Here is a 27,939-nt window from a genome sequence, read left to right as displayed (position 1 = left end):
TTGTTTTTTAAAAGATATCATGAAGAATTTATTCTTTTTTTTTGTCACAAAACACATTCATTCATAATTTAGTTTGGTGGGGGCATTAAGGTAGCCACAACCACCCCTTGTTCATACAAACTTAAAGCATTCTTGGCAAGCAAATCAGCCTCACCATTTCTCTCTCGCGACAACCAAGCAAAGCTAACAACATCAAAAGCGTTAGACAGAATGTGAATATCCTCCACCACTCCGTAGATCTCCAACAGAGGGTCTTTGCCGTTGATGGCATTAATCAACAATCTTGAGTCTGAATCAAATCTCACGTCCTTTACTCCCAGCCTACAACACGTCATCATCGCTTCTTTCATGGCTAGGGCTTCAGCAACGAGAGCTGAGGGGGTGAAGGAGATTCCTAGCTTAAACAGAGTCTTCTGTTCTCGAATCACCACAACCCAGCCAAGCCCCACATTCTTGGTTACCGCCGACCACGCAGCATCAGACCTTGTGACCGTTTCAGCTACATGAGGGAGGGGTTGGGGAATTCTTTACCTGACTGTTTCTTTTTTGTCCTGCGCTGCGGACCATTCTCTTGCTAACACTATAGCTTGCGATAAAACGTCTGCCGGACTCCCAGTAAAATTCTCAAAGACAAATCTGTAGCGAGCTTTCCACAGAGCCCAAAGAATCCATGGCACAAGAGGTGGGGGCGTTAGTCCTGTCGGGGGAAGGCAACCAAGCCTATGCAAGTCATTCCAGTCAGCTCTCAAATCTGTCAATCCGCTAATTCCAAAGCTTCCATCCAGTGGAGCAAATTTCCACACTTCGCGAGCAAACGGACAATGGAAAATAAGATGATTGATAGATTCCAAGTTCCCGCACCTCTTACAGGCCGGATTGACATTTATATGGCGGCCTAGTAATACTTCTCCAGCCGGGAGAATACCCTTCAGACTCTTCCAGGTAAACATCTTAACCTTTGGAGCAATTTTGAGGTTCCACACTGTTTTTCTCCAGTCAAACTCAGTGGTAGCCTCTCCCTCCAGAATTTCTTCAGTTACCTCGGCCATGGCCGTATAGTATCCTGTTTTGACAGTGTACTCTCCTGTTTTAGTTCCTAGCCATTTAAGAGCGTCTGAGGCTCCTTTCGTGCTGGGAGTGATACTCATAACTCTTTCCTCCTCAAAGGGTAGAACTGTTTGAAACAATTCTCTGTTCCATTCGCCATTCCCTGCTTGAATCAGGTCTTTTACGCACAATGAAGCTGTTTCCCTAGTTGCAGGTCCCATAGGCCTACACAGGGCTTCTAAACTCAGCCAGGCATCATCCCATATCTTGATCGACGCTCCATCGCCTACTATCCAGCCCAGGTTTTTCACTAGGAGATCTCTACCCACCAGAATGCTCTGCCACCCATGGGAAGCCGCTGACGGGGCAGTACAAGTTAGAAGATTTTCCTCTGGACAGTACTTAGTCAATAAGATCCTGCCCAGGAGACAGTCAGGGTTTTCTTTTAGCCTCCAGCTAATTTTAGCCAAGAAGGCGTCATTGAATGCTTGTACATCCCGTATGCCCAGCCCATCATTACTCTTAGACAGAGTCATTTTATCCCAAGCTAACCATGCCATCTTTCTCTTCCCCGTCTTGTCCTCCCACCAAAAGCGCGTTAACGCCGATTAGATACGATTGCAAAAGGAGACAGGCAATTTGAAACATGTCATGGAGTAGGATGGTATAGGGGATAGAACACTCTGAAGCATTACCATCGTACCCGCTGCGGATAGGTACCGGTTACACCAACTGCTAGCTTTCTGAACGATTCGATCCACTACTGACGAGAACATGTCTTTCTTCTTTCTCCCGAAAAGTTCTGGAAGCCCGAGATACTTTCCAACACCGCCTTCTTTGTGGATTTGAAGCTCTGTATGGACCATCTTTTTCAGATCAGTCGGGGCTCTGCGTGAAAAGGTAACAGATGACTTTTCAAAGTTAATTGATTGACCAGACGCTGTCCCATATCGGTGCATAATTTCTTTGAGTGCTATAGTCGACTCTCTATCCGCTTTCAGGAAGAACATAATATCATCCGCAAATAGGAGATGGTTAATCTGGGGACTCCCCCGAGAAACCCTAATGCCTTGGATATGTCCTTCTCCTTGTGCTTTGCTACAAAGACCCGAGAGCACTTCACTACATAGTATGAATATGTAGGGTGAGAGGGGATCGCCTTGGCGAATTCCTCTGCTCGGTATAACCTTTCCTCTAGGCGAACCGTTGATGAGGAAGGAATATGTAACTGACGAGATACACTGCATGATTAAACCAATCCTATGTTGGTGACATCCGAGTCTCTCTAGCACTGCAGCTATGAAGTCCCATTCAAGCCGATCGTATGCTTTACTCATGTCCGTCTTCACTGCCATTGCCTCTCTTTTCTCTGCTCGGGACGTCTTCAAAGTGTAGACTACCTCAGGGGTGATGAGTACATTATCCCCTATCAATCTTCCTGAGATAAAGGCCGATTGATTTTCCGAAATGATTTTGCCCAATAGAGGTTGCAGTCGTTTCTGAAGGATCTTGGAGTAGACTTTGTGGTACACATTGCATAAAGCAATAGGACGATAATCAGACACTCGCTGCGGGTTTTTAATTTTCGGGATCAGGCGGATATGAGTGTCATTGACTCCGGGAGGTAGAGTGCCTGCTCTGAAAGCTCCCTGGATTTCTTGTACCAAGTCTGGTCCAATCTCATTCCAGTGAGTGTGGTAAAAACTCGTGGAGAACCCATCCGGGCCTGGCGCTTTCTCGCCATTAATGTCCTGGATTGCTTCTTTGATCTCCACCGCCGACGGAACCGCAATCAGTACTTCGTTATCTTCATGCGTGACAATAGATCGGAGGGCATAAGTAATAGTTTCTCCCCGATAACAGGCTCGTAGAGCGAATGAAACCCCTAACCAGTTCTCATTGTTATATTGAACGTAGCCTTTACTTGTTGTTCACGTTCCTCTGTATTAGCAACTTATTCAAGTTTTTTGGGTCTAGGAAGTATTTGGAAAAACTGTGTGTAATAAAAAAAAAACCTTATTATTCTTTTAATTTTTTTACAATAATGGTTTTTATTAAAAAGCTGATGAATGCGGTCGACAAGATTCATGATACAAGAAAATAGAAAATAGAAATTCGTGACGAGATTCATGATTTGTTTTGACATGGTTATCTACTAGGTTTATTTCTAAAAAAGACGATGAAATTAAAGTGAATAATGTGGTAGCAATGCTACCGTAGCATCTATCGAACGCATCACCACTTAGTCCAGAATAGAATCTAGACTATATTAAACTCTAGGATATATCGTGATTATGTAGCTACACTAATGTTACTTTAGAGAGCATGACGAATTTTAGAATGTAGATTGTTTACAAGTGAACTTAAAAGTCTTTTTTAATGAAAAAAAATACAAAATGAAAAAGACGATCAAGATCCAGAAATTTTTTATAATCATAACTATTAGCTACCCTAATGAATGTGATAAGTATTTATTGGCATATCTGTCACGCTAACTGAAAATATAAATTAAACTAGATCTTGATACACGTCCTTGCGCAGATGTTGGATTTAACTGGCGTTCAATGTAAATTTATAAACCATTGATTTTATAAAATGTTCATTTATATTTTTATGTTTTGTAAAATATATTTAGAGTAGAATATATTATATTATAATATAGATGTTTGATAATAATTTTTTATATGTCCTTAATATTATATTTATACTTGTATAACTTGATGCAAAATGATGTAATTGTAATATTCATATATTAGCCTATTGATTTTTTTTGTTTATTTATTTCAAAATGATTTAATTTTTTGCAGTAAGTTGTTATGAATTATTATTAATTGTATGATATTTGGTTTTCTTAAAAATTGTATTGTAGCATATTAATATATACTATATATTACAGTTTGTGTTTTTATTTTCAGCAAAAAGAAATAACAATTCATTGTAAATAAGAAAGAAATGCAATGGCTAAGTGTGTAAATAAAATCAAATATTTAATCTGTTATCTGTGTTTTCAAACAATACATGTTTTTTACGGCGACAGTCTGGACAAACATAGCTAAAGAAGTGCTGAAAGACAAGTTTACAGTAGACTGGGATACTCTAGTCTTACTGATCAGTGATACCACAGTTGACAAGGTCACATTTTTCGTCATCAGATACCTGTTTCAACTCACTAATCATAGTTTATGGAGGAAACGAAATTGCAGAAGACACGGCGAGCCACACTCTACACAAGGAACTCTCATTAGCACTATTGAAAAAACAGTACTCCAAAATAGGTTGAGTATTTGAGTTCTATCAGGCTATTGGGAGACTTTCGCTATGAAAAAGACCTACGTTTCTGGTTCAGCACAAGAGCTCGAGTGTGGAAGGTTCATATGATTTTTTAATTCTTTATTATTTTGAAAAATTCAAATAAAGACACACTATGATGTAAAATGGTTTTTGGATTGAATAAATTTAACATTCATACAAAAAAAAATTATTCAAATACAAATTGTTGACGAAGTGGCAAGATTAGTATCAAATATTGATTATTAACGTGTTAAAGATGGGATCGGATCTAGTTGATATTTTAGATAAAATTCAGTATGCAATTCCTTTTCTTTGTATTTTCTTTGTACGTAACTTGAATTGAGTTTGGATGGGTAACATTTGAATTGGTAAGTTTTAAATGGCTGGGTGACTGCTCTTATGTCTTAAGAAGTGATTGATTCAAGTCGTATTTTCAGAGATTTATTGATCTGTGTGTTAGCACTTAGCAACAATATCTTTCATCAAATATTTGCCTTGACTTGTTGCTGCGAACTAGAGTATATCAGATCTCTCAGAAGAAGTATCATATCATCAACCTTCATCGTATTTTCAGAGTCCTGAACAGTTGATGAACTTTTGCTTTTTGTTTGGAGGGATATATCTTATTACATCAAATCGGGAAAATGACTATTTTCGACCTGAACGATTTCTATCGTATCTTTTCATATTCGAAAAAGAGTAAATGTGAATTTATACTTACACCGTAAATTGTTGAGGTTGAAATGACATTTTCCCCCATCAAATCGTTCAAAAGTTGTAGTGGTGGGTTTTATTGGGTAAAGTGTCAATTTCGACCCCAACAATTTCAGTCGTGTCAAATACGATCCGAACAATTGATCAGTGCCAAATACGTCGTTTTTTGAATTATAATTGAGTTGATGTCGTATTTGGCACTGATCAATTGTTCGGGTCGTATTTGGCACGACTGAAATTGTTGGGGTTGAAATTGACACTTTTACCGGGTTCTATTGGTGGGCGAAACATATAAGTATAAACACAATTTTGTACAAAACAAGTTTTTTTTGTACAAAACAATTTTGTCAATCATGGAACAAGTATTAGACAAGTTAAAATTGCTTTGTACCGATAGAGAATAATTTGGTGAATGTTCTTAAAAAACCGGAGTTCTAATTTCTAATGATTAAGGCAACAAAAATGATAACAGCTGATTATGCAAATGAACACAATTTAGGGAAAAAATGATGGTATTTTTCATTCTTCAAGTTTTATACCATTCATGTTGAATTAGTTATTCTGCTATAAGCATTATGCAATTCATTCAATCTTTCATTCCGTTAGTTACTTTTAGGCGTAGACGCGAGTGAATCTCCTCCATCTTCATCTTCTTCTCAAGCCTTTTCGTCCTTCTGGTTTCTTCAGAAATGGAAAGTTTTCAAAACCCAGATTGGGAAACCGAGTTTAACCGCTTCGAACGAGCGATCTCATCCTCTCCCGCCCCGATTCGCGTAAGATCCGTTATAAAGCTATCAGCTTTAGCTAATCAATCACCGGAGAGTATCCTAACCCGCGCAATCCCGATCCTCGCCGGTCTTCTCCGCGTCTCCGACGACCCCAATCGCTCCGTCCAAGCCGCCGCCGCGCATTGCTTGAAACGCATCGCCTGCCTCGGCGGCGAGTTCGCGGCGACGATGGGGAGGTGCGGCGTGATCGCTAGCTTGTTAGGGCTCTTACTCGAGCAGGCGAATGACAACGGTATTGCGTTACGAAGGATCTGGGTGAAGTGTTTGTGGAGTTTAGTTACTTTCGGATCTTCGATTCGGGTCGGGTTAGCTAGGTTAGGCGGTGTGGAGATCGTGACACGTGAGCTGAACACGTGGGAAGATGATTCGAGTAGATGGTGCCTGTTAGAGATCCTTACTGCCTTGACGACGATACGAGAGAGCAGACGCGTTCTTGTTCACAACGGTGGGTTGAAGTTTCTTGTTGAAGCGGTTAAAGTTGGGAACTTTGCGTCGAGAGAGAGAGCTTGTCACGCTATTGGGTTGATTGGTGTTACTAGACGGTGTAGGGGGTTGCTGGTTGAAGCAGGAGTGGTTCCAGCTCTTGTGGATTTGTTTCGAGATGGAGATGAGAAGGGAAAGCTTTTAGCTGGTAATACCTTGGGGATCATAGCGGCTCAGACTGAGTATATAAGGCCTGTTACTGAAGCTGGTTCTATTCCTTTGTATGTGGAGCTTCTTTCCGGAGGAGATCCGATGGGGAAAGATATTGCGGAGGATGTGTTCTGTATACTAGCTGTAGCTGAGGGTAATGCTGTTTTGATAGCGGAGCAGCTTGTGAGGATCTTGAGAGAAGGAGATAACGAATCCAAGTTTGCTGCTTCTGATGTGTTGTGGGATCTTGCCGGTTATAGGCATTCTGTGTCTGTTATTAGAGACTCTGGTGCGATTCCTTTGCTGGTGGGGCTTGTGAGAGATGGGTCTCTTGAGTTTAGGGAGAGGATCTCTGGAGCTATTTCTCAGCTGTGTTACAATGAGAACGACCGTGAGGTCTTTTCTGAGTCTGGTATGATACCGATTCTGATTGAATGGTTGGGGGATGAGTCGGAAGAGCTTAGGGATAATGCGGCCGAGGCGCTGATTAATTTCTCAGAAGACCGAGAGCATTATGGTAGAGTGCGTGAGGCTTTAAACCATCCTGTGATTCAGAGTATGCAGAGCAGACTTGCTAGAATCAGAGCCTCTCATGAACATTTGGTTAGGTCAATGCGAAGGGTTACAATCGAACATCTTGCCCGGGATCCATATCTTCCCTAATGAACAGATCCAGGTTTCAACCTGTTTTAATGTATGTTTCTTGAAAGAAGACTAGAATGTTTTTTTAAAAAAAAAATTTGTGACTTTTGTTTCCTTTAGATGTTCGTACCCTGGAGTTGATCAAAAAAAAAAAAAAAAAGATGTTTGTATATACACACATGTACCAAAAGATATTGACTTTGAATGAATATGGATTATACATAGTTGATCTTCATTTACATGATTGTGCATCCAGTGGTTGGACCATAAGAATCATACACTATTACTTCAGACATCTCATGTTGTGGCTGCTCATAGCAAATGGTGGGGCATTCAGCTAAGCAGCAATGAGGTGGAACATTTTGATCTGTACCGTTATCATCATCAGCAGCCTCGATGTTCTTGGAATCGTCTGTATCATCATCCTCTTCTTGCACCTGATCATCATCAGGAGTGAGAATATCCGGGTTAACTTCTTCTAGAGTCTCTAATATGGCATAGCAAGCTTGCTTCCTCAAAGTGTCAACCAAACAAGCTGCGTCAATTCCATCACCGACCACTACGAGCTCGTCCTCGGATTCCCCTTCTATGGCTACAGAGATTACACCTGCAAGCAAGGTACACAGTTTTCATCCTATCATTAGAAACCACTTACTGTGTTCTCTTTGTTTAAACCTGAATATTTTACCCTTTGCATTGACTGCTACTTCCATTGCTTTCCTCCTGCATCTGTCACAATTCACTGACAATTTGATACGCATCTTCTTCTGCAAAATGCTCCAGTAAAACCCAGAAACAAAAATGGAGAAATAGGTTAAGAGCTAAAAACAAAACGGAGGATTATGCAACAAGGCTGTTGGCAAGAGTCAGACCTTCATTTTCCCCTGACGAGGAACCTCTGTTTTAGCTAAAGTGGAGATTGAAGAAAACTATCATCGGGCTTACGGTATGTACTTGTTTCGAAAGCCATGTTTTGTGCTGAGCACGAAGACAGAGAGAGAAAAAGTCAATATAATGTTTTATTTTGTAGTCAAACGCATCATATAATACTTGTCGATAGGAAAGATCTTTCCTCTTCTTGTGTGTTTGATGATAACTCATAAGTAATCATATACCAAGGAAGAATTGTTTAACGGAAACAAAAGAATGGAAAATGGTTTAGCCTAAGATCTCTCTAAGTTCTAGACATGATTGACATGTTCATATTTGAAGCAGTGATCTTCTTCACATGACTCTGCATTTTTGTTTAGTTTGATAAATACGTATGTTTCACATTTATTCAAAGTCTTATATCTTTTGGTAAATGTAAACAAACCTGTCATACGGTTAAGGAGGCTTGAGCCATCACGAATCTGTTGCCTCTTGCGGTTTATTATTACCGTAGAGAAGAGAAGGTTTTGATCGTCGAGTACAGGGCTACTAACCGTAGCTTGGCAAGTCATCTTTACGGTACGTATACGATTCAGTTCTTTTGTAGTTATACGGGTTTTGACGTGAAAAATGTTCTGTTTCAGCTAATCATTCTATGGACCAACCTTTGAGCTAAACCGTGAAGGTTTCATAAAGTTTACTCATTTCTTTCCATCTGGTTATCCCAAGATTTTCTTTTCCAATACTATATATAGTTTAATACATGAATCCATGCGTAATAACATCAAATAGGGTTCGGGATTCATTGTCTGAGGATGATAAAGTTCCAAACTTTTCTTGAGAATTGTAAAAAGTATTACAAGTTTAATGCTATTCTGGATTTGAAATTTAATTACTATAGCGGAGAATCCGCGACGACCCGAAGCTGTCGGAGAGAGACACGGAGACACAAAGATGACGAGACAGAGAGAACGAGCGGTGGAAATGATCCAATGTTGTTCTTCAGTCAACCACTGAATCTCAGTTTCCTAATATAGACAATTCTCAAAAACCCTAATTTAGGAAACACCGCAGGTTTCTTTAGGTCTTTCAGAATGAAACCCTCCAAGAAGAAGACAGAGGCAAAGGTTCTTGGAAGAGTTTGTAATCGATGAAGTCTCAAAAGGTAAAGGTGAAGAAGAAGAAGAAGAATGTGGATTCAGGACTAGTCGCTGTAGCAGTGGATAAAGATAAGGGAAGCCAACATGCTCTCAAATGGGCTGCTGATCGTCTCGTCTCCAAAGGCGATACCATCATCCTCCTCCATGTTATCCATCGATCCTCATCTGATTCAGGTCTCTGGAACGCTCTTCTTATTACCAAACCCATATCTTGTTATTGTTGTTGTCTAAGTTTTCAAGATTCTTGTAGAAACTGATGTTGTTTTGGTGCAAATGGGTTTGTAGTTGAGGTTACTGCAGAGAAACATAAGCAAGCCGAGAACCTTTTCGTCACGTTTCATTGCTACTGCAGTCGAAAAGAGGTACAAACAGCGATATAAGATATCTTGTCCTTGCTTTGATTGGTCTTAATTTTATATCTCTCTGTGTTGCTAGATACAATGCCTTGACGTCACGCTTGAGGACGACAGCATAGTCAAGTCCCTTGCGGAATATGTTTCCTCTGGTGTGATTGAGAATCTGGTTCTTGGTGCACCGTCCAGGCATGGGTTCATGAGGTATTTATAGATATGAATATCTTCCTTTAATCGATAAAGAATCATCACTTTTTCTTCTTCTTCTTCTTCTTCTTATGTTTGTTTTCTATGCTTAAAAAGAAAATTCAAGATGTCTGATACGCCGAGCAATGTAGCCAAAGCAGCACCTGATTTCTGTACAGTTTATGTCATCTCCAAAGGGAAGATATCATCTGTACGCCACGCCAGGCGAGATGCTCCTTATCAGTCTCCCCTTATCGCTCAGATTGAGAATCATTCCGCTCTCACTAACTACGAAAAGTTCAGGAACACCATGAGCTTTAGAGGTAACTTTGTTAACTACTTCTTTTGAGACTTAAGCCACATGAATCTTGAAGTTGTTCTTTTGCTTTTGCTACAAACAGATAGGACTCCGGCGAGATCTTCGGTTTCTAGCTCTATTGAAGACTTTGGAAAGTAATGTTTCATGACAATCTTTTCTCTTTAATCTGCCTTTGAGAGGATTAAACTAAGCATTCTTTTCAACAGGTCTCCTTTGGCAAGGACATCAAACAACGCAAACTCATTCTATGATTTGTCAGACTCCGACAACGACATATCATTTGTTTCATCAGGCAGGCCAAGTATCACTAGCTCAGGCCGGCGAAGTATCACAAGCTCAGAAAGGCCGAGTACAAGCACTAACGGAAGGTCTGACATATCTTTTGTGAGCTCAGGCAGGCCGAGTACTAGCACTACAGGAAGCCCTTCCTTCATTTACGAGTTCCCTGACTCTGGTTTAACTCCGAGAATGTCTACGGGGTCTGGACAAAGCGTTGGCTCTATGCGTCTAGGGATCAATATCCAACATGACTTCTCATTCATTTCACAAGATAGTGGCCGGTCTTCTTGCTCTTGTTCACCGCAAAACTTGGTAAGACAAGTTTGATTGGTTATAGACAGCAAAGTATTGTTTTGAGAATGGTTAGTATTATATATGTTTCCTTGAAATGTACAGGAAGACGTGGAAGCTGAGATGCGGAGACTGAAACTGGAACTGAAACACACAATTGACTTGTATGGATCAGCTTGCAGAGAAGCACTAGCAGCAAAGCAAGAGGTAAGCTATACTAAATGACACCTTGTGCAGTGTTGACTTAACTGAAAGAGATTTTAACTTTTGGTTTTAAAAGGCAAAGGAGCTCCAACGTCAGAAAATGGAAGAGGAAGGATGGGGGCAAGAAGGACAGTTATCAGAGAAATCAACAAAGCTGATAGCTGAAAAAGAGAGAGCAAACAAAGCTGCCATGGATGCTTCTGAAACAGCAAACAAGATAGCAGATCTGGAAACACAGAGAAGAGCCATAGAATCTGGAGATGCTTTCTCTGATTCCAACTTAAGGTACCGGAGGTATGTCATTGGCGAGATTGAAGAAGCTACAAACTCATTCGACAAGGCTAATAAGATAGGAGAAGGTGGATACGGTCCTGTTTACAAGGGTCACCTTGATCATACTCCTGTTGCTATTAAGGTTTTGAGACCAGATGCAGCTCAAGGAAGATCTCAGTTTCAAAGAGAGGTAAGTTTAAACCTAAGAGTCAGATTATATCAGACTTTGATTAACGATTGAGCATTGTTACAGGTGGAGGTTCTTAGCTGCATAAGACATCCGCATATGGTGCTACTCATTGGAGCATGTCCAGAGTATGGTGTGCTTGTTTATGAGTATATGGGTAAAGGGAGTTTAGCTGATAGGCTCTACAGAAACGGAAACACGCCACCGCTCTCATGGGAGCTGAGGTTCAGAATCGCAGCCGAAGTTGCTACCGGTCTGCTCTTCCTTCACCAGACGAAACCTGAGCCTATAGTGCACCGTGATCTGAAGCCAGGGAACATCTTGATCGACCAGAACTACGTAAGCAAAATAGGTGATGTCGGATTAGCCAGACTAGTCCCTGCGGTTGCGGAAAACGTCACGCAGTGCCACGTCACGTCGACCGCGGGGACGTTCTGTTACATTGACCCGGAGTACCAACAAACCGGAATGCTTGGTGTGAAGTCAGATGTCTACTCTTTCGGTATCTTGCTTTTAGAGCTGCTCACGGCGAAGAAACCTACGGGTTTGTCTTACACCGTTGAGCAAGCGATAGAGAAAGGCACGTTCAAGGATATGTTGGATCCAGCGGTGCTTAACTGGCCGGTTGAAGAAGCTTTGTCATTGGCAAAGGTTGCGCTTAAGTGTGCACAACTGAGAAGGAAAGACAGACCAGACCTTGGGAAAGAGGTGTTGCCTGAGCTTAACAGGTTGAGAGCTCTTGCTGATGCGAATATGGAGTGGATTATGTTCAATTATAGCAGAGGACCATCACCAAGGCATAGCTTAATCTCCTTGCCAACAGTTGTGAGTATTACAAAAAAATGCTTTTAGCAGTTTCAACAGTTTGGTTTTATCCTCAATTGTAAAAATGTAAAATGCTTCTGGTGCAGGATGAAATGAGTGTAACCTCAGATGGATCGAATACACATTCAAGTACTCTATCAGACTTTGAGAAGAACTTAGGTGCATTATTACTTAAACATTTTCTAAAACATTATCATGTGTGTTGCTCATCAAATCTAACAGTTTCTCATCTATGCTACTTTTACTTTGTTTTGTTTCAGACGAAACTGAAGAGGATTAGCTTTCTTGTCTGTTAGGAAAGATGGAGTGAAGCCATTTCTGGTGTCTTTAGTTTGCTTAAGCTAACCTTATTAATGAATAATAATATTGTGTATACATCCTTGTTTTTATTTGTAAAGAAGAAAACAATGATTAAGTTGGTGCTAATTCCTCCACTAGACGTAAATTCTGTTTTTGATATGTAATAAGATGAGATTTAGACCGCACAATTACTAATTGATAATTTGGTGATTCTAATTAACTTCTGAATGGAGCAAATATCGATGAGTTTAATCTTACAAAAAAGGCTTTTAGCAGTTTCAACAGTTTGGTTTTATCCGCAATTGTTAAATGAAAAATGCTTCTGATGCAGGATGAAATGAGCGTAACCTCAGATGGCTCTAATACACATTCAAGTACTTTATCAGACATTGAGAAGAACTTAGGTGCATTATTACTCAGCATTTTTCTAAAACATTATCATGTTTGTTGCTAATTAAAATCTCACAGTTTCTAATCTATGCTACTTTTACTTTGTTTTGTTTCAGACGAAACTGAAGAGGATTGGTATTCTTGTTTGGTGAAGGAAAGATGGAGTGAAGCCATTTCTGGTGTCTTTAGTTTTGCTTAAGCTAATCTTATTAATGAATATATTTGTGTATACAACCTTGTTTATATTCTTTAAGAAGAAAACACTGATTAAGTTGGTGCTAATTCCTCCACTAGACGTAAATTCTGTTTTTGATATGTAATAAGACGAGATTTAGACCGCACAATTACTAATTGATAATTTGGTGATTCTAATTAACTTCTGAATGGAGCAAATTGATGAGTATTTATAGTCTAAAGTCTAAACAGCTCACTAGTTTCAATGAATTGTCTAATTATTTATGAAAAGTAATACTAATACTTTTAGTTAAATTAGATATTTGTGACAAGCCTAATTATATAACTCTAAATGTGAGTAATAGTATTATCAAATTCATTAACAAAAAAAATCTATTAACTGCTATTTTACTTTATATCTAACAATTAAGGAAAAGAGAACGTTATATATAATTATTAATTAGTTTTCTCTTCATATTAATCACTGATTAATATGCATGCATAGATACATCAAAGGCTGGTGGTCAAAAGACATCTAAAGATGATAATAAATAAAGGAAAAAACTCAGAAGCTAACAAACAAAACCAATTAACATTTCAAGGCAGTTAGTTAATATATCATGCAGTGCGCTTAGGTGTGACAACGTCATGCGTTACTTTTTGCATCCACACACTCAAAACTCTAATACGTAAATTACTTTTGTTATATAAACATGCTATATACTAATGTATTTTCCTCACAATCATCAGATTCAATAACATTTTACACAGAGAGAGCAAAACAACAGTTCTTTAGAGTAATTTTCTGACAATGTCTTCTCTTGGTCATTTACTTGTTCTTGTGTTTCTCTATGTTCTGCTTTTTTACTCAGCTGATTCTCGCAAACCCCAAGTCCTTCATGACACTGGATCTAGCGAAGATGGTGCAAAAGGCACAAGATGGGCTGTTCTAATTGCTGGATCAAGTTATTATTATAACTACAGGCATCAGGTTTTTGATTTATTTTACATCAAAAGTTTTAACCATACGAAGAAAAGGTGGTCCTGAAGAGATTCTATGAACTAAATATACTGTTTTTTTGCTTTACAGGCTGACATATGCCATGCATATCAAGTTCTGCGAAAAGGGGGTCTAAAAGATGAAAACATTATTGTGTTTATGTATGATGATATCGCGTTTAACCCTGAGAATCCCAGGCCTGGAGTTATCATCAATAGACCTGATGGTGGAGATGTTTATGAAGGCGTTCCTAAGGTTATTATTTTCTCATCACTTTTGGGCACTTTATAAATGAATCAACATATTTAGATTTTGTTGGTTGATATAGGACTACACTAAAGAGGCTGTTAATGTGAAGAACTTTTATAATGTGATACTTGGAAACGAAAGTGGCATCACAGGAGGAAGTGGCAAAGTTGTGAAAAGTGGTCCTAATGATAGTATATTCATCTACTATGCTGACCATGGAGCTCCTGGTTTACTATGTATTATTTTACCACCAATCTACATCTAGCATTTAGATGTTTCTCATGATTATACTAATCGGCAATTTCTTGGTCAATATTTATTATTCTCAGCGATGCCTGATGGTGAAGATATCCATGCAAAAGATTTCATTAAAGTCTTGGAGAAGATGCATAAGCTTAAAAGATACAAGAAGATGGTACTAATAACTCAACTCATTCATTGTCATCTCTCTAGCATCTTTTATGTAGTGTTCTGTTCTTGAATCTTTGAGTTGTTTTCTGTGTGTGTGTGTGTGTGATGTTTAGGTGATTTATGTTGAAGCATGTGAGTCTGGAAGTATGTTTGAAGGGATTTTAAAGACCAATCTAAACATACTTGCAGTAACTGCTTCTAATGCGACAGAGAGCAGTTTTGGAATCTACTGTGGTGGTGAAAATCCTCCTCCTCCTCCTGAATATGATGGTGTTTGTCTCGGCGATACATTTAGCGTCTCTTGGCTTGAGGACAGGTACTTCAACCCAAAAAAGAATCAAATCTGTATGTAATATCAAATGATTTGATTGTTCTTCAAGACTTTTTTTTTTTTCAAATGTTTCTCTGTTTTGTGTTACTTGGGGGACAGTGATCTTCATGACATGAGTAAAGAGACATTGAAGAAACAATACCAAATTGTAAAGAGAAGAACAGGTCCTGATGCTGAACCAGGGACGAGTTCTCATGTAAGCCGTTTCGGATCAAAGGCGCTTCTTAAAGACTATCTTGTCTCCTACATTGGAACCAATCCTGATAACGAAAACTTCACTTTTGCTGGATTCACTGCTTCACCAATCTCTACTTCAAGCTCGGTCAATACTCGCGATATCCCTTTGTTATATCTCAAGAGCAAGGTGAAGTCTCATCTTTCAAGATTGAATAATAAACAAAAGAGGTATATATATATATATATGTTTTTGATGTTTCACTATCTATCTCTCAGATTCAAAGATCTCCAATGGAGTCACCTGAAAGACAAGAGCTTCAGAAGAAGCTGTTTGAAGAAATGAATCATAGGAGACAAATCGATCAGAACATTGTGGAGATTCTTAAACTTTCACTTAAGCAAACCAATGTCTTAGATCTCTTAATTTCCACAAGAACAAAAGGACAACCTCTTGTAGACGACTGGGATTGCTTTAAGACTCTGGTAACAACCAACCACATCTCAAATCTTGTTAACTTGTGTTCTACGCAACAACTATTAAACTAGTACATTATCGAATGAAAATCGCAGGTTAATAGCTTCAAGAATCACTGTGGAGCAACGATGGACTACGGTTTGAAGTATACAGGAGCGCTTGCCAATATCTGCAATATGGGAGTGGATGTGAAGCAAACTGTTTCAGCTATTGAACACGCTTGTGCACATTAAATGAAATGATGTGCATATATAATGTGATAGACTTAAAAATATGAAAGTTATTGCATTAAGATATATGAACTGTGGAGATGGTTGATGATGCCTATTTTTACTTAAATAAATATTTTAGTTGGTAACGCGAAAGTTTTGGTCTAGATTTGTGAACTGGATTCACCAAACAATAACCTCGTACCAACTGTGTGGTACGGACGAGTATGCTTTTGTTGGTGTTGCCAATAATAGTCTTCTTACATAGCTTATTGTCCAAGAAACCAAAAGACATAAAAGGTAGACAGATCATTAAAACAAACAAAATAAAGAAACAAGAACAACTAGGGCTTCTATAACCTAGCTTGTTCTTTATTTATTTTTTTCTATGAAGATAACAACTTCAAGAAGATCTTTACAGTTCTATGATCTATCATATGAAAAGTCATTAGACTTTGATTAAATAAATCCTTTTTTGAACTTTTTTTCTCAAGACACAATTTTCCGTTTGGTTTTGCTATCTTTTGAATCATACAACAAAAATGATATCGCTAGATTTCATCGTACGTCTCAAGAACCAGGAGAAGAGAAGAAACAGAAGGTCTGAAACGAACATAAAGGCCAGTCTTCTCTCAGGGGAATTATCTGATGGTAGGAGACGAGCCAGAGACCAAAACGGTGTACCGAGAGGGCATCTTGCGGTCTACGTGGGGGATGAGATGCAGAGGTTTGTAATACCGACCAAGTATCTTCAGTATCCTGAATTTAAAGTTTTGATGGATGAAGTAGCTGACGAGTTTGGTTATGAACATGAAGGAGGGATTCATATCCCTTGTGAGGAAAGTGTTTTTGAAGAGATTTTGATTAGATACATGTCTTGTGACAAGAAGAAATAAAGTGTTGTACATACAATAATATAATAATTATATAATCATCTTTTAATACTCCACTGTCTTTGTAACAACTATGTGTTCTTGAACCATTATGCAAAACAGAACACAGACCATTCTTTGGTAATGAAAATGCCAAATCAAGGAACAAAAATAATGCCATGTTCTTTAATGGTATCGATAACAATCCCTAGCTTCCCTTCAATCCTCTCTCCCTTTCTTGGCTCATAGGACACAGCGTAGACGTCTGCTTCCATTGAACGCTCAGCTATGAGCTTGCCGATGAGTCTGCACGCTTCGTCATCCACAAGAGAAGGTATGTTCGTCCTTATATCTCTTGCGTTAGTGGTGGCCACTGAGATGACTTTGCTTGTTGGTCTATGCATAACTTTGGCGTGAATGAACTTCCTGGAGAAGAAGACGTTGAGCAGGAAAGGTCTCATGTACATGTCAGTTCTTTGCTTCCATGACTTCTTGTTGGGTCTTTTCGCTGCTTCGCCACGTGATCTCCTAGTCCAGGCAGCTTGAATAAAAGAGTCCTAAACAACCCATCAAAACAAACCTTGTAAGAAAAAAATTTGTACGAACCACCTTAAATAGATAAAGAAAGAAACTTTGAATGAAATTTTACATAGCCTATAGATAAAGTAATGAACTTTGAAGAGAATCAAAAAGAACCCTAGATTCTGACTTCAAACCCAGAAATTACAAAACAAGCTCAAAAACACACACTAAGCTACAAAATCAAGAACATCACAAAGCTAGATCAATTATGAAACTTTGAATGAATTTTTACATACCCTACAGATAAATAAATGAACTTTGAAGAGAGAATCCACAAGAGCCCTAGATTCTGACTTCAAACTCAGAAATTACAGAAACAGAACACAACCACTAAACTCCAAAATCAAGAACATCACAAAACTAAACAAGCTAGAGCAATTACAAAACCATAGCTATTGACTCTGTACAGAGAAACGCATGAGAAGGTTTTACCTTCTTGACAATGGGAGAGGAGATAACAGAGCCGATATCGATGGAGAATTTGGGAAATGAAGATTGCCATGAAAGTGAAGAGCCGAGTTTGCTGGAGCGAGTTGAACGAGTGAGACTCGTGTCGAATGGGACGAGCGAGCAAGTTGATGAGACTAAGCAAGACATCTTCGTCGAGCTTTGATTGCGAGTGAGAAAGTAATTGATCGGATAAGACTCGGCGGCTCCTCATTTCACCGTCTCGATTAACAATTTTTACAAACTGCATTCTAAAAGGTTGGACCAGACCGGCTGATAAACCGGATTTAACCGGTTACAGCTTACAAACAAAACAAAAGATATTTGTGGAGAAATGAGCACCCCACCACATAAACCCTAAAAAGGTTAAATCTTTCCCATAAAATCTAAACACCCCTTCACTTGCAGCAGCATGTTCACAGAGTCTATCTCTGTCTCATCCTCAAACCAAACTCTTTTAGATCTCTTCTCAATCTGAAAAAGATCTCTTCTTTTTATAGTTATGTTTTAACTGCATATTCTATCTTTTAGCCCTTTTTTGAATCTCCTGTTCTGTCTTCTCTGATATAAAAAAATCTTTGAGACAGAATAAACAGGAGTCAGATAGAGAGAGAGATAATGACAATGGCTGTACCGAAAGAAGGGTTCGTTGCTATGGTGAAGGACTCTGTTTCCTCTGCTCCATCTGAGTCTCCTCTTTCTCTCCAGCCTCAGTTTCCTGACTTCACCATTCCTGTTAAAGTCAGTTCCTTTTTGTTTCCTCTGCTTAGCTTCTATGTGTTTTGACAATCTGTGTTGTGTTCTAATGTATGTCTGTTGTTTGATTCAGGATTTCTTCAAGTCTAGGGAAGCTCGTGAGTTTCTGAGTGGGGCTTTAGCTGGAGCTATGACTAAAGCTGTTCTTGCTCCACTTGAGACTATAAGGTCTGCATACTTACTCCACACCTTGTTATCTCCTCAATGAACTTTTGTCTTAACTGCTTTGTTGCTCTGTGGAACCTGGCAGGACAAGGATGATTGTTGGTGTTGGATCGAGAACCATTCCAGGAAGCTTTGTGGAAATCATACAGAAGCAAGGATGGGTTGGTCTTTGGGCTGGCAACGAGATCAACATGATCCGTATCATCCCAACTCAAGCCATTGAGTTGAGCACTTTTGAGTGTGTAAAGCGTGTAATGACATCAGCGCAAGAGAAGCTCAAGAAGATTGAGCAGGCGAAGATTGAGATTGGTGACTTTAGTTTCAGTCCGTCCATATCTTGGCTCTCTCCCGTTGCTGTTGCTGGTGCAGCTGCAGGTGTTGCTAGCACACTTGTCTGCCATCCTCTCGAAGTCCTCAAGGTTCGATCAAATCCATTGTTGGTGTTGTTGTTTGTGTCGATAAAAGACTAAGTTTCTATGATCTTTTACCAGGATAGATTGACTGTGAGCCCTGAGATTTATCCAAGCTTGAGACTTGCAGTTCCAAGGATATTAAGAGACGATGGAATCCGTGGATTCTACGCTGGCTTGGGGCCAACACTGGTCGGGATGCTTCCTTACAGCACATGTTATTACTTCATGTATGACACTATGAAAACCACTTACTGCAAATCCAAGAACAAGAAGGCTTTAAGCCGTCCAGAGATGCTTCTTCTCGGAGCTCTAGCTGGTAAATGAATAAAATAAAAGTTTCTTTTGGTTTCTCTTGACTCATTGGATTGTGAATGTTGTGTCAGGTCTAACGGCTAGCACCATTAGCTTCCCATTGGAGGTGGCGAGGAAGCGGTTGATGGTGGGAGCTCTGAAGGGGGAATGTCCACCGAACATGGCTGCGGCAATAGCAGAAGTAGTGAAGGAAAGAGGAGTGATGGGACTCTACAGAGGTTGGGGAGCAAGTTGTTTGAAAGTCATGCCGTCTTCTGGCATCACTTGGGTCTTCTACGAAGCCTGGAAAGATATTTTGCTCGCCTCCAACACCAAGCCACTCATATAATGACGAAATTGAAACTTTAGAATACCATTGTTGTTACCTGAAGCTAAGCCGCTTCATCACATTTCTTAAGTTATGAATGAGGTGGCTTGGCTTTGCCACATGAGATGTTTTTTTGGCACTTTGGGAGTGTTTTGATTCCCATGAGAAGTAAGAAGCTGAGTTCTTTTTCTTTGTCAAGGCTAAACTATCCTCTATGTTGTTCTTTCTCAGTCAGAAGAAAAGAGCAAATCAATAACCACAAATTATGAGTTCTTTTTTTTTTGTTTAGGCTAAACTATCATCTGCTCTCTCTATGTTGTTCTCAGTCAGAAGAAAGGAGCAAATCAATAACCACAAATTATGTCCACACATCATATACACAAACCATCACACACTTCCATTCATAGTTACAAGCACATATATACATAAGCATTTTCAAATATATATTTATTCTTCTAACAACTCCAACATTGTCCTTTATCTGCAACCCAAATCAAACCTCTTGTCTAACCTTCTGCTCCTCCTTCCGAAGCTTCACTCTCTGCAACATTGACACATCAAACAGTTCAGAACTACCACAAACTTGCTATAAGGTTTTGGTGTAAAGAAAGTAAATACCTTCACCAAACAGTTGTTCGAATCGGGCTACTATGTGTTTCCCATATGTGTACTTCCTCAAACTCTCGAGATGGATTTTCATTCTCTGCACCAGGATCTCCCTTTGCTCATCTTTACTGATCTCCAATACTTTCTGGACCACATAATTTGCATACTGATCTTTCATCATCGCCTGCGGAAGAAAAATAGAATGTTAAATAAAGTCCAAAGTGGTTCCAGAGAGTTTTTGTTTACCGTTGTGTTCTTACCAGCAAGTGATTGTCTTCCTCTGATTTTCCCATTATCTCTTCAATCAGCAACTCTCTCTCGGTACTATCAGCATGCTCTAGACACTTCTCCACAACGTTAGACGCGTATTTGTGCTGACTCATCTGAACAACGTTCCCTGTCAACTTCTCAATGATCTGTCTCCTTTCGTCAGGCTTCCCTCTCTCCAGGACATGCTATAAAGACACAAGCCCCAAGACTAAGAACAAAATGAGATACAAGGGAGACACTGATCTGAGTTAACCATACCTGAGTGACATAGTTCCCATACTGATCATGAGCAAGAGCAAAAGCAGACTCCAAGATTTCATCGATTATACAACGAGTCTCCTCATCATCTGAGCAATGCTCCAAGATTCTCTATAGGAAAAACAGAAGGAGACAGAGTGAATATTTCATGTCACAACCACACAAGAAAGCCTCACTCTTATCCAGTTACCTGGATGACTCGGCATCCATAAGGATGAGTAGAAAGAGTGGCAACTTGACCACGGAAAGCTGAAATTATGAATCCAATCCTAGAGGCAGGCATACTCTCTATACACTTTTGAATAACATGATTTCCGTTTTGGTCTCTAACACACTTCAGCACATTCCCATCTAGCTCACGAGTCAGTTCTGTCTTTTGGTCAACATCTATCACTTCAAGGGCCTATAAAATATCATAACGTACGAACTAAGTACATATAAACTTACTTCAGACACTGACATTGATATGCGGAAACTAATATTATTTATTTACCTTTTGTATCACACGACATCCATACATCTGCAAGCTTAGAGAAACCATCTGACCAGCAAGTTGCTTCACAAGTTCTTCCCTCTGCGCTGGAGTTCCATGTTCTATGAACTGATCCACACATCACTATCTATCAACAAGCTTATAATGGAGAAAAAGAAACTTTCCAATATAAAAGGAAAAGTGGCTCACCTTTTGGATAACATAATTTCCAAAGACATCAGTCATCAATTTCGAAGCTTGTGGAAGAACCTCACTGAAAACAGATGCCTTCTCCTCATCAGAACAGTGCTCCAGTTTCTGTTGGATAAACCGGCTGCCATGCTGATCAACGCTGAAGTCAAGAAAAAAAATGATATTATCTTTTGATGCTTTCACTCAGAATTAAAGAAAACGATAGATATCAGAATATAAACAATACCTGAACTCAATAACACGCCCTGTGATATCAGACAGCTCCATTTTACGAGCATTTGGAGACTTGAGTTCATCAAGAAAAGAATGTCTTTTAAAATCATCGACGCTGCTGCTGCTAGCTCCTCCTCTGTTCCCTTGCCATCCACCAGGGTAGATCCCTGTGTTTCTACTAGGTCCTTGTTGATGATGATACCTTGTGTCACTTCGTCTTCCAAACTGGCTCATCATCCCACCAACCGGTGAGGATGGCATCACTGGACTAGCAAGAGGTGATCCTGGATACTGTTGCATGACTCTCACACCCGGTGGCACTGCAAAGTAGTTTCCCATGTGCCGTGGACTTTGCAACCCAAAACTTGGACTCAAAGGGTTGCTGTGAGGTTCTTGATTAGCCATAAAGCCAGTAGCTTGTTGGTCTTGCTTCCCAAAGGAATCAAACGAAGGAGCATATGCCTCTGCTTGAGCCTGTTGATAATATTGCAGCTGAAAAGGATCCACTAGAGGAGTGTTCTGTGCAGTAGGTGAAAAGGATCCACGAGAGAAGGAGTTGTTGTAGCCCGAAGAAGGCGATGAGATATCATACGGCATAGGAACAGTGGCTTCATGAGATGGGTATCCACTCATATACTGAGGGACAACACCAGAGGCAGGAGGGTAACCGCTATAACCATACTGAGGGAGGTACATACCCGAGGACTGAAAGTTATGATTGTAAAACGGGCTCAGAGATGTCATATATGCAGCTGTTGATGTATACATAGGAGGCGATGTCAAACCGTGAGGAGATTGGAAACTCGAATGTACCTCTCCAGTTGCAATCCTAGGCAGGTTCTGCATCATGTCGTGTGTACCACCACCCATCCTCGGATAGGTCATTTGTTGTGGCGAAGTAGCTTGAACCTGATACGATGAAGGCGTATATTGCACAGGCATTCTCCTTGGCTCTTCTTGGTTCCCCCTCATTCTAGAAGCAGCAGAGGATGGACCAGAAGCACCAAAAGCAGATAGATTGTTGTCCTCGCGGCTCCCTACCCTCGCATTTGATCTCTCATTCTGAGTGTTGGTTGAACTTTGTGAGCTCAACTCAGAGGTAAAAGGATCTTCACTAGCAATAGCCTCCATGGAGAGAGAATCTGTCTCCCTCAGAAGATTCACCACACTTATATCAGACTCTGGTACTCTTCTTGTCCTTTCTGAAGCTATACCAGAAGAAATGGCATGTATGTCTTCTGCTGTTGGATGGTTCCCTGCCGAATGAGGCCGCTTGAACACAAAAGAAAGCGTTAAAAGAGAGAATCTTCTTTAATGTAAAATTAAATTAAGTGATAGAATCAAGCAGTACCTGAATGATATCAGCAAAGCTCTTACGACGACCAGGCAAAGAAGCAAAAGTCAGCTGTTCACCAGAAGAAGCCTCGTCCTCAGGCTCCTCTCTATGTGTAGAAAGCGCAGTTCTAGAAGCAAGCAAGGAAGATCTTACCCCCATATCATCCCAAGACGCTGTTGGACTCAGGTTATTACCCTCACCACCCAAATGACGCAGCAAGTGCTGATTCTCACGTGAGATCAACGGAGGAGGGAGCCTCGGGTTCAAGTTGATGTTGGACAGATAGTAAGCTACATAGCCAGGATCGCTACGTATCTCTTCTTCAGAGCCATAATTCTCAATAGACCTACTAAAACTACCTTCCTGATGTTTCAAGAGATTCCTAAGAGCTGCAAATGAGCCTTCCATGCTAGGCGGCGCGCTCCCACTCCTACTAGGGATCTTACCTGTATGATCACTTCCACTACTATCCAATCTATTTCTTTCCATAAGGAACCTTAAATCTTCAACAGCCATATCATGTGAACCAAATATCCCAGTGGGATCCCTAGAGGAAGCCTGCCAACTTTTTACATGATCACCTTCCACCATCCTCATAGCGCTCTGCGTCGTCATACTTTCTATACATCAACCAAAACAAATTCAAAATTTTCAGACAAGGTGATTGATTACATAATAATAATACTACCTAACCCAAAAAGGGTAAAGCTAAAACCTTAGTCCATAAGAGAATCAAAAAGCTGAGAACTTGATCCCAAACTTTCAATGATCAACGTTTATTTTTGAGTCTATGTGTAATCGACAATCAAGGATCGAAAAATTTCAGACACGATTCTACCATTTCACAAGCTAAAAAAGTTTAGTCAACCCAAACAACCATCAGCAAGAACTTACAAGGATCATCTTTTTAAAAGTACTGGACTCGTTCATCAACCTCGTTACAAAGAGTAAAAGTCCCATATATAACCGAGGATCAAAATTCTAATAAACAGAAACTTCACTTTATCCTTCTTTATTCATTTAAAACTAGCTCCTTGCATAACTTGTGAAAGAACACAAAAACTTAGGCTGAAGCTAAGAGTTAAAGAGTTACCTGATGGTGGTGATGTTTAAGCCTCCATGAAAGTGTTTTTTTTTCTTGATATGAAATTGTTGCAGCGATGAGATGAGACCCAGAGAGATTAAAACTAACCCCTTTGAAAAGTTTGTCTCCAAGGCTTTCGTCGAGTCACCAAGTCAAGAGTTAATGTTTTTTTTCTTTAATTTCTAAAGGCAATTATTGGGATGTTAATCTTTAATTTTTACGTATTTTAACAAAACATTAACCAAAACTTAATTAAGAATCACGACGGATTCGCACACGAAGACGTCCTCTTAACTAGGTAATGACTGGAACACCCCCTGTATGGTTTTGATAATGGTGGTACCGCAAGCCCTTTTTCGTCAATTTGTTCTAAAAGTGATGACTAGGTTCGACACGTGTTGAGACTTGTAATTGAAAGAGATACGTTCACGTGGCTCTGTCTCTGTTGCCTGTTTGCTCGCTACCACCAAAATACACACAATACACACTTTTGTTTATTTTTCTTCTTTTCTTTTTGCCACTAACTAGAATTTTTACAAGAATTATACGAGTAATAATCTTTAAAAACAGAAGAAGTATTCAGATTTATAATGTTCTCATTTATAGTTCTTAGGATTTATAAGTATTCAGGTTTATTTTTCTTCTTTTCTTTTTGCCACTAAATATGAAGCATGATGGTAAGGAAAAGAAAAGTTCTTTAATGACACATCAAGACTTTGTCCAAAAACAAAGAAAGTGATGGAAGAAGAATAAGATTTGTCCATCACCATCATAAGATCTAGCCTCCCATCAACAAGACAACATTGGATTCTTTCATATGTGCTCACATCCAAACGACAACACATGATAAATTGGTCCCAGCAAACAAGAGCTGGACACCTTCCCATGTCTGAGGCCAAGACTTCTTTCTCAGCCCTTTTGTCTTCTTGGATAGCTCTTTCGCTTTCACCCTCTTCTGCAAAAGAGAGACTCGAATCTTATTGGACACCAAACGAAGCATATATATATATATATTGTTTCTAAGACAATCATACCTTTTCGATAGATGACTGAACCAGTTGCAAAGGGGTGTAGAATTCAAATTGGGGCAGCTTAAGCGGTTCTCTCTACGGGAACTTCAAGTAGCAACTGATAGCTTTTGCAATAAAAAAACATCTTGGGACGAGGTGGGTTCGGTAAAGTCTACAAAGGCCGTCTTGCTGATGGAGCACTTGTGGCAGTCAAACGGCTTGAAGAAGAAGAGCGCACACCAGGTGGTGATCACCAGTTTCAAACAGAAGTGGAGATGATAAGCAATGGCTGTTCACAGAAATCTACTCAGGCTACGGGATCATGCTTTTGGAACTGATCACAGATTAGAGAGCTTTTGATCTTGCAAAGCTGGCTAATGACGATGACGTTATGCCTTCTAGATTCGGTATTGATTATCTGTTAGAGGCCCATTAATAAACTCTCAAAAGCTTAATCTCTCATTTGATCTTCTTTCTCATGTGAAATGAAATGGCTTTTGAAGGAGAAGAAACTGGAGATGCTTGTGGATCCTGACATGCACGTAAATTACACAGAAGCAAAAGTAGAACAGCTCATACAAGTGGCTCTTCTCTGCACACCAATGCAACGGCCTATGATGTCTGACTTTGTTCGAATGCTTGAAGATGACGGTTTGGCTGAGAAACGGGACGAGTGGCAGAATCAGGTAGGAAGTGGAGCTGTCCTTGATTCTACTGAGAATCTTCATGCTGTGTGGTCCGAGATAAAGAGATTGTAATCTGTCTAACGTAAACAGATAAATATAAAGAAAATCCACTTCTATGTATGGCGTTTATGAGATTAAATCAACATCAGCTTATAGTGGAGATTTAAATTTAGGGCTCATGAAGACGAGCTGATTCAATACGCAGGACGCACTATTGAATTTCACTCTTTCAATGAACACAAAACATAAAACAAAAAGAAACCAGACGCATACAAGCTTTACGAGTGAACCGGGAAACCCAAAATAAATAATTAAGTAAACTTTACTCGACCAATACCGTAAAAGGTTAAGACGTCCCATTTTGGAAATGTGAGATATATTTATGAACTGAATTGGGTACATTGGCTTAGTAAGACCATCTGTAAGTTGATGCTCACTTCGAACATGTAGTGTCTTTAAGAAGCATGATGTGATAACTCGTGTACCATATGACAATCAAGGTCTAGATTCTTCGTTTTCTCGTGGAAGGCATGGGTCTTTGCAATGTGAAATGCAGCCTGTCGCGTAGTATAAGAAAATTGGAAAAGGTGAAAGTATATGGAGATCCTTCAGAATACTGGTAAGCTAGATAAGTTCCTTTGTCGCAAAACACATAGCTCTATATCCAGCCTCAGTTGAGGTCAATGAAAAGTGTCATGTTTCTTTATTTTCCATGAGATAATAGAGTCACCAATAAAGATAAAATAAGCTTGAAACAGATAGTCTAATATATGGATCTACTATCCAATCTAAATCAGATGAAAAGAAAAGACCTGCTCCAATACTTCCACTGTGATATCTGAGCAGCCTGACAATGTACCTCTCTGGGAGCCTAACAAAATTGGCAAAGTTTAGTGACAACATATTGATGTCAGGACAAGTTGAAAAGAGATATTAAAGCTTGTCAATGAATCGTTTGTAACCTTCTGCATCTGTCAAGAGAGGAGTATTATCCTTGTGCAATGAGTGATTAGGTTCCATAGATATAGAGGATGGTTTACAACCAAGGAATCATGTATGAGCTCCAAGACATACTTTTGTTGACAGACTGAAATACCTTTGGAGGATCGAGCAATTTGTGACCAAAAAAGTATTGGAGATTACCAAGATCTTTGTGATCTTGAAGAAATCATTCAATTGAATCTGCAATGTAGGATTCACTGGTTGTGATGATTATCATGCACATAAGCCAGAGTAGCAATGAAAATTCCATTGTGAATCTTGTAAAGAGGGTGTGATCACCATGTGATTGTATTGGGCTTCTGTTGGCCCCTTTGTGTTTACTTTTGTTGGGGCCTCGCCTTTTTAGGCCTGGTGCCACTAAAGAAAAAAAGAAGAAGAAAACTTTCTCGTATTTCTTTTTTTTTTGTTTGACAAAGAACTGCATGGTAATTCTTGGAATACAAGTTTTGCTCGTTTAAAATCTCGAGTTGCGAGTTTCCACTTTCCCTTATCACTAACGTACATAAATAGAGAACAATAACATCAAGAACTCAGCCAAGAACCTATCGTCTTCATCCCAATGGAAACGGCAATGGCGGCGGAGATGGCGCCTTTCCGGAGCTGCATAACGTCGACGCTAACGGGAACGCACATCATAATCTGGTTCAGAACGCGAACGTTCAGGATAATCTGGTTCAGAACGGGAACATGCCACATAATCTGGTTCAGAACGCAAACGTCCAGCAAAATTTCGAGGCGATGCTCCAATTCGACGAAAACGAGGCGATGCTCCAACACGACGAAAACGAGGCGGTTCAAGAAGAAGAAGATGAAGATGCTGAAATGCAGGCGCTTATCCAGTTGATCGAGGATACTTTGAGTGAAGATGATGAGCCTGGTGTGAACGGTGAAGATATGATCATGGAACATGAGGTAATTACTCACAGTCTTGTAAACTTCTTTATAATGTTACGTTTCTCCTATGATCTGTGACATATAAATTAGAAATCTAGGTCTTTGCACTCTTCGATACTTGACTTATGGTTAGAACGTTTTCAGCAAAACGTTGGTGCAGCTCATGTGCAACAGGAGAACATTGCTGTTGTGAACGGTGAAGATATGATCATGGAACATGAGGTAATTAATTACTCACAGTCTTGTAAACTTCTTTATAATGT

General features: G+C 39.6%; 7 protein-coding genes across 11 annotated transcripts; 4 read left to right on the top strand and 3 right to left on the bottom strand.

Moving 5' to 3' along the window:
- The first annotated feature begins 5,609 nt into the window (after positions 1 to 5,609).
- On the top strand, positions 5,610 to 8,192 carry LOC125575146 (U-box domain-containing protein 12-like). Of its 2 annotated transcripts, none has more exons than XM_048779358.1 (3): positions 5,610 to 7,149; positions 7,372 to 7,733; positions 7,899 to 8,192. In XM_048779358.1, the coding sequence occupies exon 1, from the start codon at positions 5,742 to 5,744 to the stop codon at positions 7,134 to 7,136; it is 1,395 nt and encodes a 464-aa protein (XP_048635315.1). In that variant the 5' UTR covers positions 5,610 to 5,741; the 3' UTR covers positions 7,137 to 7,149; positions 7,372 to 7,733; positions 7,899 to 8,192. The 2 variants fall into 2 exon arrangements, with proteins under 2 accessions (XP_048635315.1, XP_048635314.1); XM_048779357.1 differs by having other exon boundaries at positions 5,610 to 7,167.
- Positions 6,803 to 7,904, bottom strand: LOC125608836 (heavy metal-associated isoprenylated plant protein 47-like). The gene is made up of 3 exons (XM_048779361.1): positions 7,804 to 7,904; positions 7,279 to 7,722; positions 6,803 to 7,237 (listed from the first exon to the last, which is right to left on the bottom strand). Exons 1-2 carry the CDS (start codon positions 7,874 to 7,876, stop codon positions 7,352 to 7,354), a joined length of 444 nt encoding a protein of 147 aa, XP_048635318.1. The 5' UTR covers positions 7,877 to 7,904; the 3' UTR covers positions 6,803 to 7,237; positions 7,279 to 7,351.
- A 234-nt stretch (positions 8,193 to 8,426) lies between the features above and the next one.
- LOC125608832 (U-box domain-containing protein 35-like) lies at positions 8,427 to 12,550 on the top strand. Of its 2 annotated transcripts, XM_048779353.1 has the most exons (13): positions 8,427 to 8,564; positions 8,630 to 8,670; positions 8,887 to 9,319; positions 9,431 to 9,507; positions 9,581 to 9,702; positions 9,802 to 10,007; positions 10,086 to 10,137; positions 10,210 to 10,594; positions 10,679 to 10,780; positions 10,854 to 11,240; positions 11,304 to 12,062; positions 12,149 to 12,221; positions 12,323 to 12,550. In XM_048779353.1, the coding sequence occupies exons 3-13, from the start codon at positions 9,136 to 9,138 to the stop codon at positions 12,340 to 12,342; spliced, it is 2,367 nt and encodes a 788-aa protein (XP_048635310.1). In that variant the 5' UTR covers positions 8,427 to 8,564; positions 8,630 to 8,670; positions 8,887 to 9,135; the 3' UTR covers positions 12,343 to 12,550. The 2 variants fall into 2 exon arrangements, with proteins under 2 accessions (XP_048635310.1, XP_048635311.1); XM_048779354.1 differs by lacking the exons at positions 8,427 to 8,564; positions 8,630 to 8,670 and having other exon boundaries at positions 8,722 to 9,319.
- A 1,049-nt stretch (positions 12,551 to 13,599) lies between these two features.
- LOC125608833 (vacuolar-processing enzyme delta-isozyme-like) lies at positions 13,600 to 17,293 on the top strand. Of its 2 annotated transcripts, XM_048779356.1 has the most exons (9): positions 13,600 to 13,917; positions 14,017 to 14,181; positions 14,255 to 14,411; positions 14,505 to 14,590; positions 14,700 to 14,902; positions 15,017 to 15,281; positions 15,371 to 15,577; positions 15,665 to 15,793; positions 16,354 to 17,293. In XM_048779356.1, exons 1-9 carry the CDS (start codon positions 13,738 to 13,740, stop codon positions 16,672 to 16,674), a joined length of 1,713 nt encoding a protein of 570 aa, XP_048635313.1. In that variant the 5' UTR covers positions 13,600 to 13,737; the 3' UTR covers positions 16,675 to 17,293. The 2 variants fall into 2 exon arrangements, with proteins under 2 accessions (XP_048635313.1, XP_048635312.1); XM_048779355.1 differs by lacking the exon at positions 16,354 to 17,293 and having other exon boundaries at positions 15,665 to 15,934.
- LOC125608835 (50S ribosomal protein L18-like) lies at positions 16,686 to 17,912 on the bottom strand. Its single transcript, XM_048779360.1, has 2 exons — positions 17,665 to 17,912; positions 16,686 to 17,207 (listed from the first exon to the last, which is right to left on the bottom strand). Exons 1-2 carry the CDS (start codon positions 17,827 to 17,829, stop codon positions 16,809 to 16,811), a joined length of 564 nt encoding a protein of 187 aa, XP_048635317.1. The 5' UTR covers positions 17,830 to 17,912; the 3' UTR covers positions 16,686 to 16,808.
- Positions 17,913 to 18,059: 147 nt separating this feature from the next.
- Positions 18,060 to 19,822, top strand: LOC125608834 (probable mitochondrial adenine nucleotide transporter BTL1). The gene is made up of 5 exons (XM_048779359.1): positions 18,060 to 18,420; positions 18,509 to 18,603; positions 18,686 to 19,019; positions 19,092 to 19,329; positions 19,397 to 19,822. The coding sequence occupies exons 1-5, from the start codon at positions 18,298 to 18,300 to the stop codon at positions 19,651 to 19,653; spliced, it is 1,047 nt and encodes a 348-aa protein (XP_048635316.1). The 5' UTR covers positions 18,060 to 18,297; the 3' UTR covers positions 19,654 to 19,822.
- A 136-nt stretch (positions 19,823 to 19,958) lies between these two features.
- Positions 19,959 to 24,321, bottom strand: LOC106428867 (pumilio homolog 5-like). 2 transcript variants are annotated; one of them, XM_013869614.3, is made up of 11 exons: positions 24,094 to 24,321; positions 23,016 to 23,620; positions 22,478 to 22,936; positions 21,678 to 22,369; positions 21,449 to 21,590; positions 21,260 to 21,367; positions 20,957 to 21,169; positions 20,767 to 20,877; positions 20,499 to 20,693; positions 20,251 to 20,422; positions 19,959 to 20,173 (listed from the first exon to the last, which is right to left on the bottom strand). In XM_013869614.3, the coding sequence occupies exons 2-11, from the start codon at positions 23,613 to 23,615 to the stop codon at positions 20,139 to 20,141; spliced, it is 2,727 nt and encodes a 908-aa protein (XP_013725068.2). In that variant the 5' UTR covers positions 23,616 to 23,620; positions 24,094 to 24,321; the 3' UTR covers positions 19,959 to 20,138. The 2 variants fall into 2 exon arrangements, with proteins under 2 accessions (XP_013725068.2, XP_013725066.2); XM_013869612.3 differs by having other exon boundaries at positions 21,678 to 22,936.
- Positions 24,322 to 27,939: the final 3,618 nt, after the last annotated feature.

The sequence above is a fragment of the Brassica napus genome, chromosome A5 (assembly GCF_020379485.1).
Source record: "Brassica napus cultivar Da-Ae chromosome A5, Da-Ae, whole genome shotgun sequence".
Lineage (NCBI taxonomy): Eukaryota > Viridiplantae > Streptophyta > Magnoliopsida > Brassicales > Brassicaceae > Brassica > Brassica napus.
This window is presented reverse-complemented; position numbering and strand designations above follow the sequence as displayed.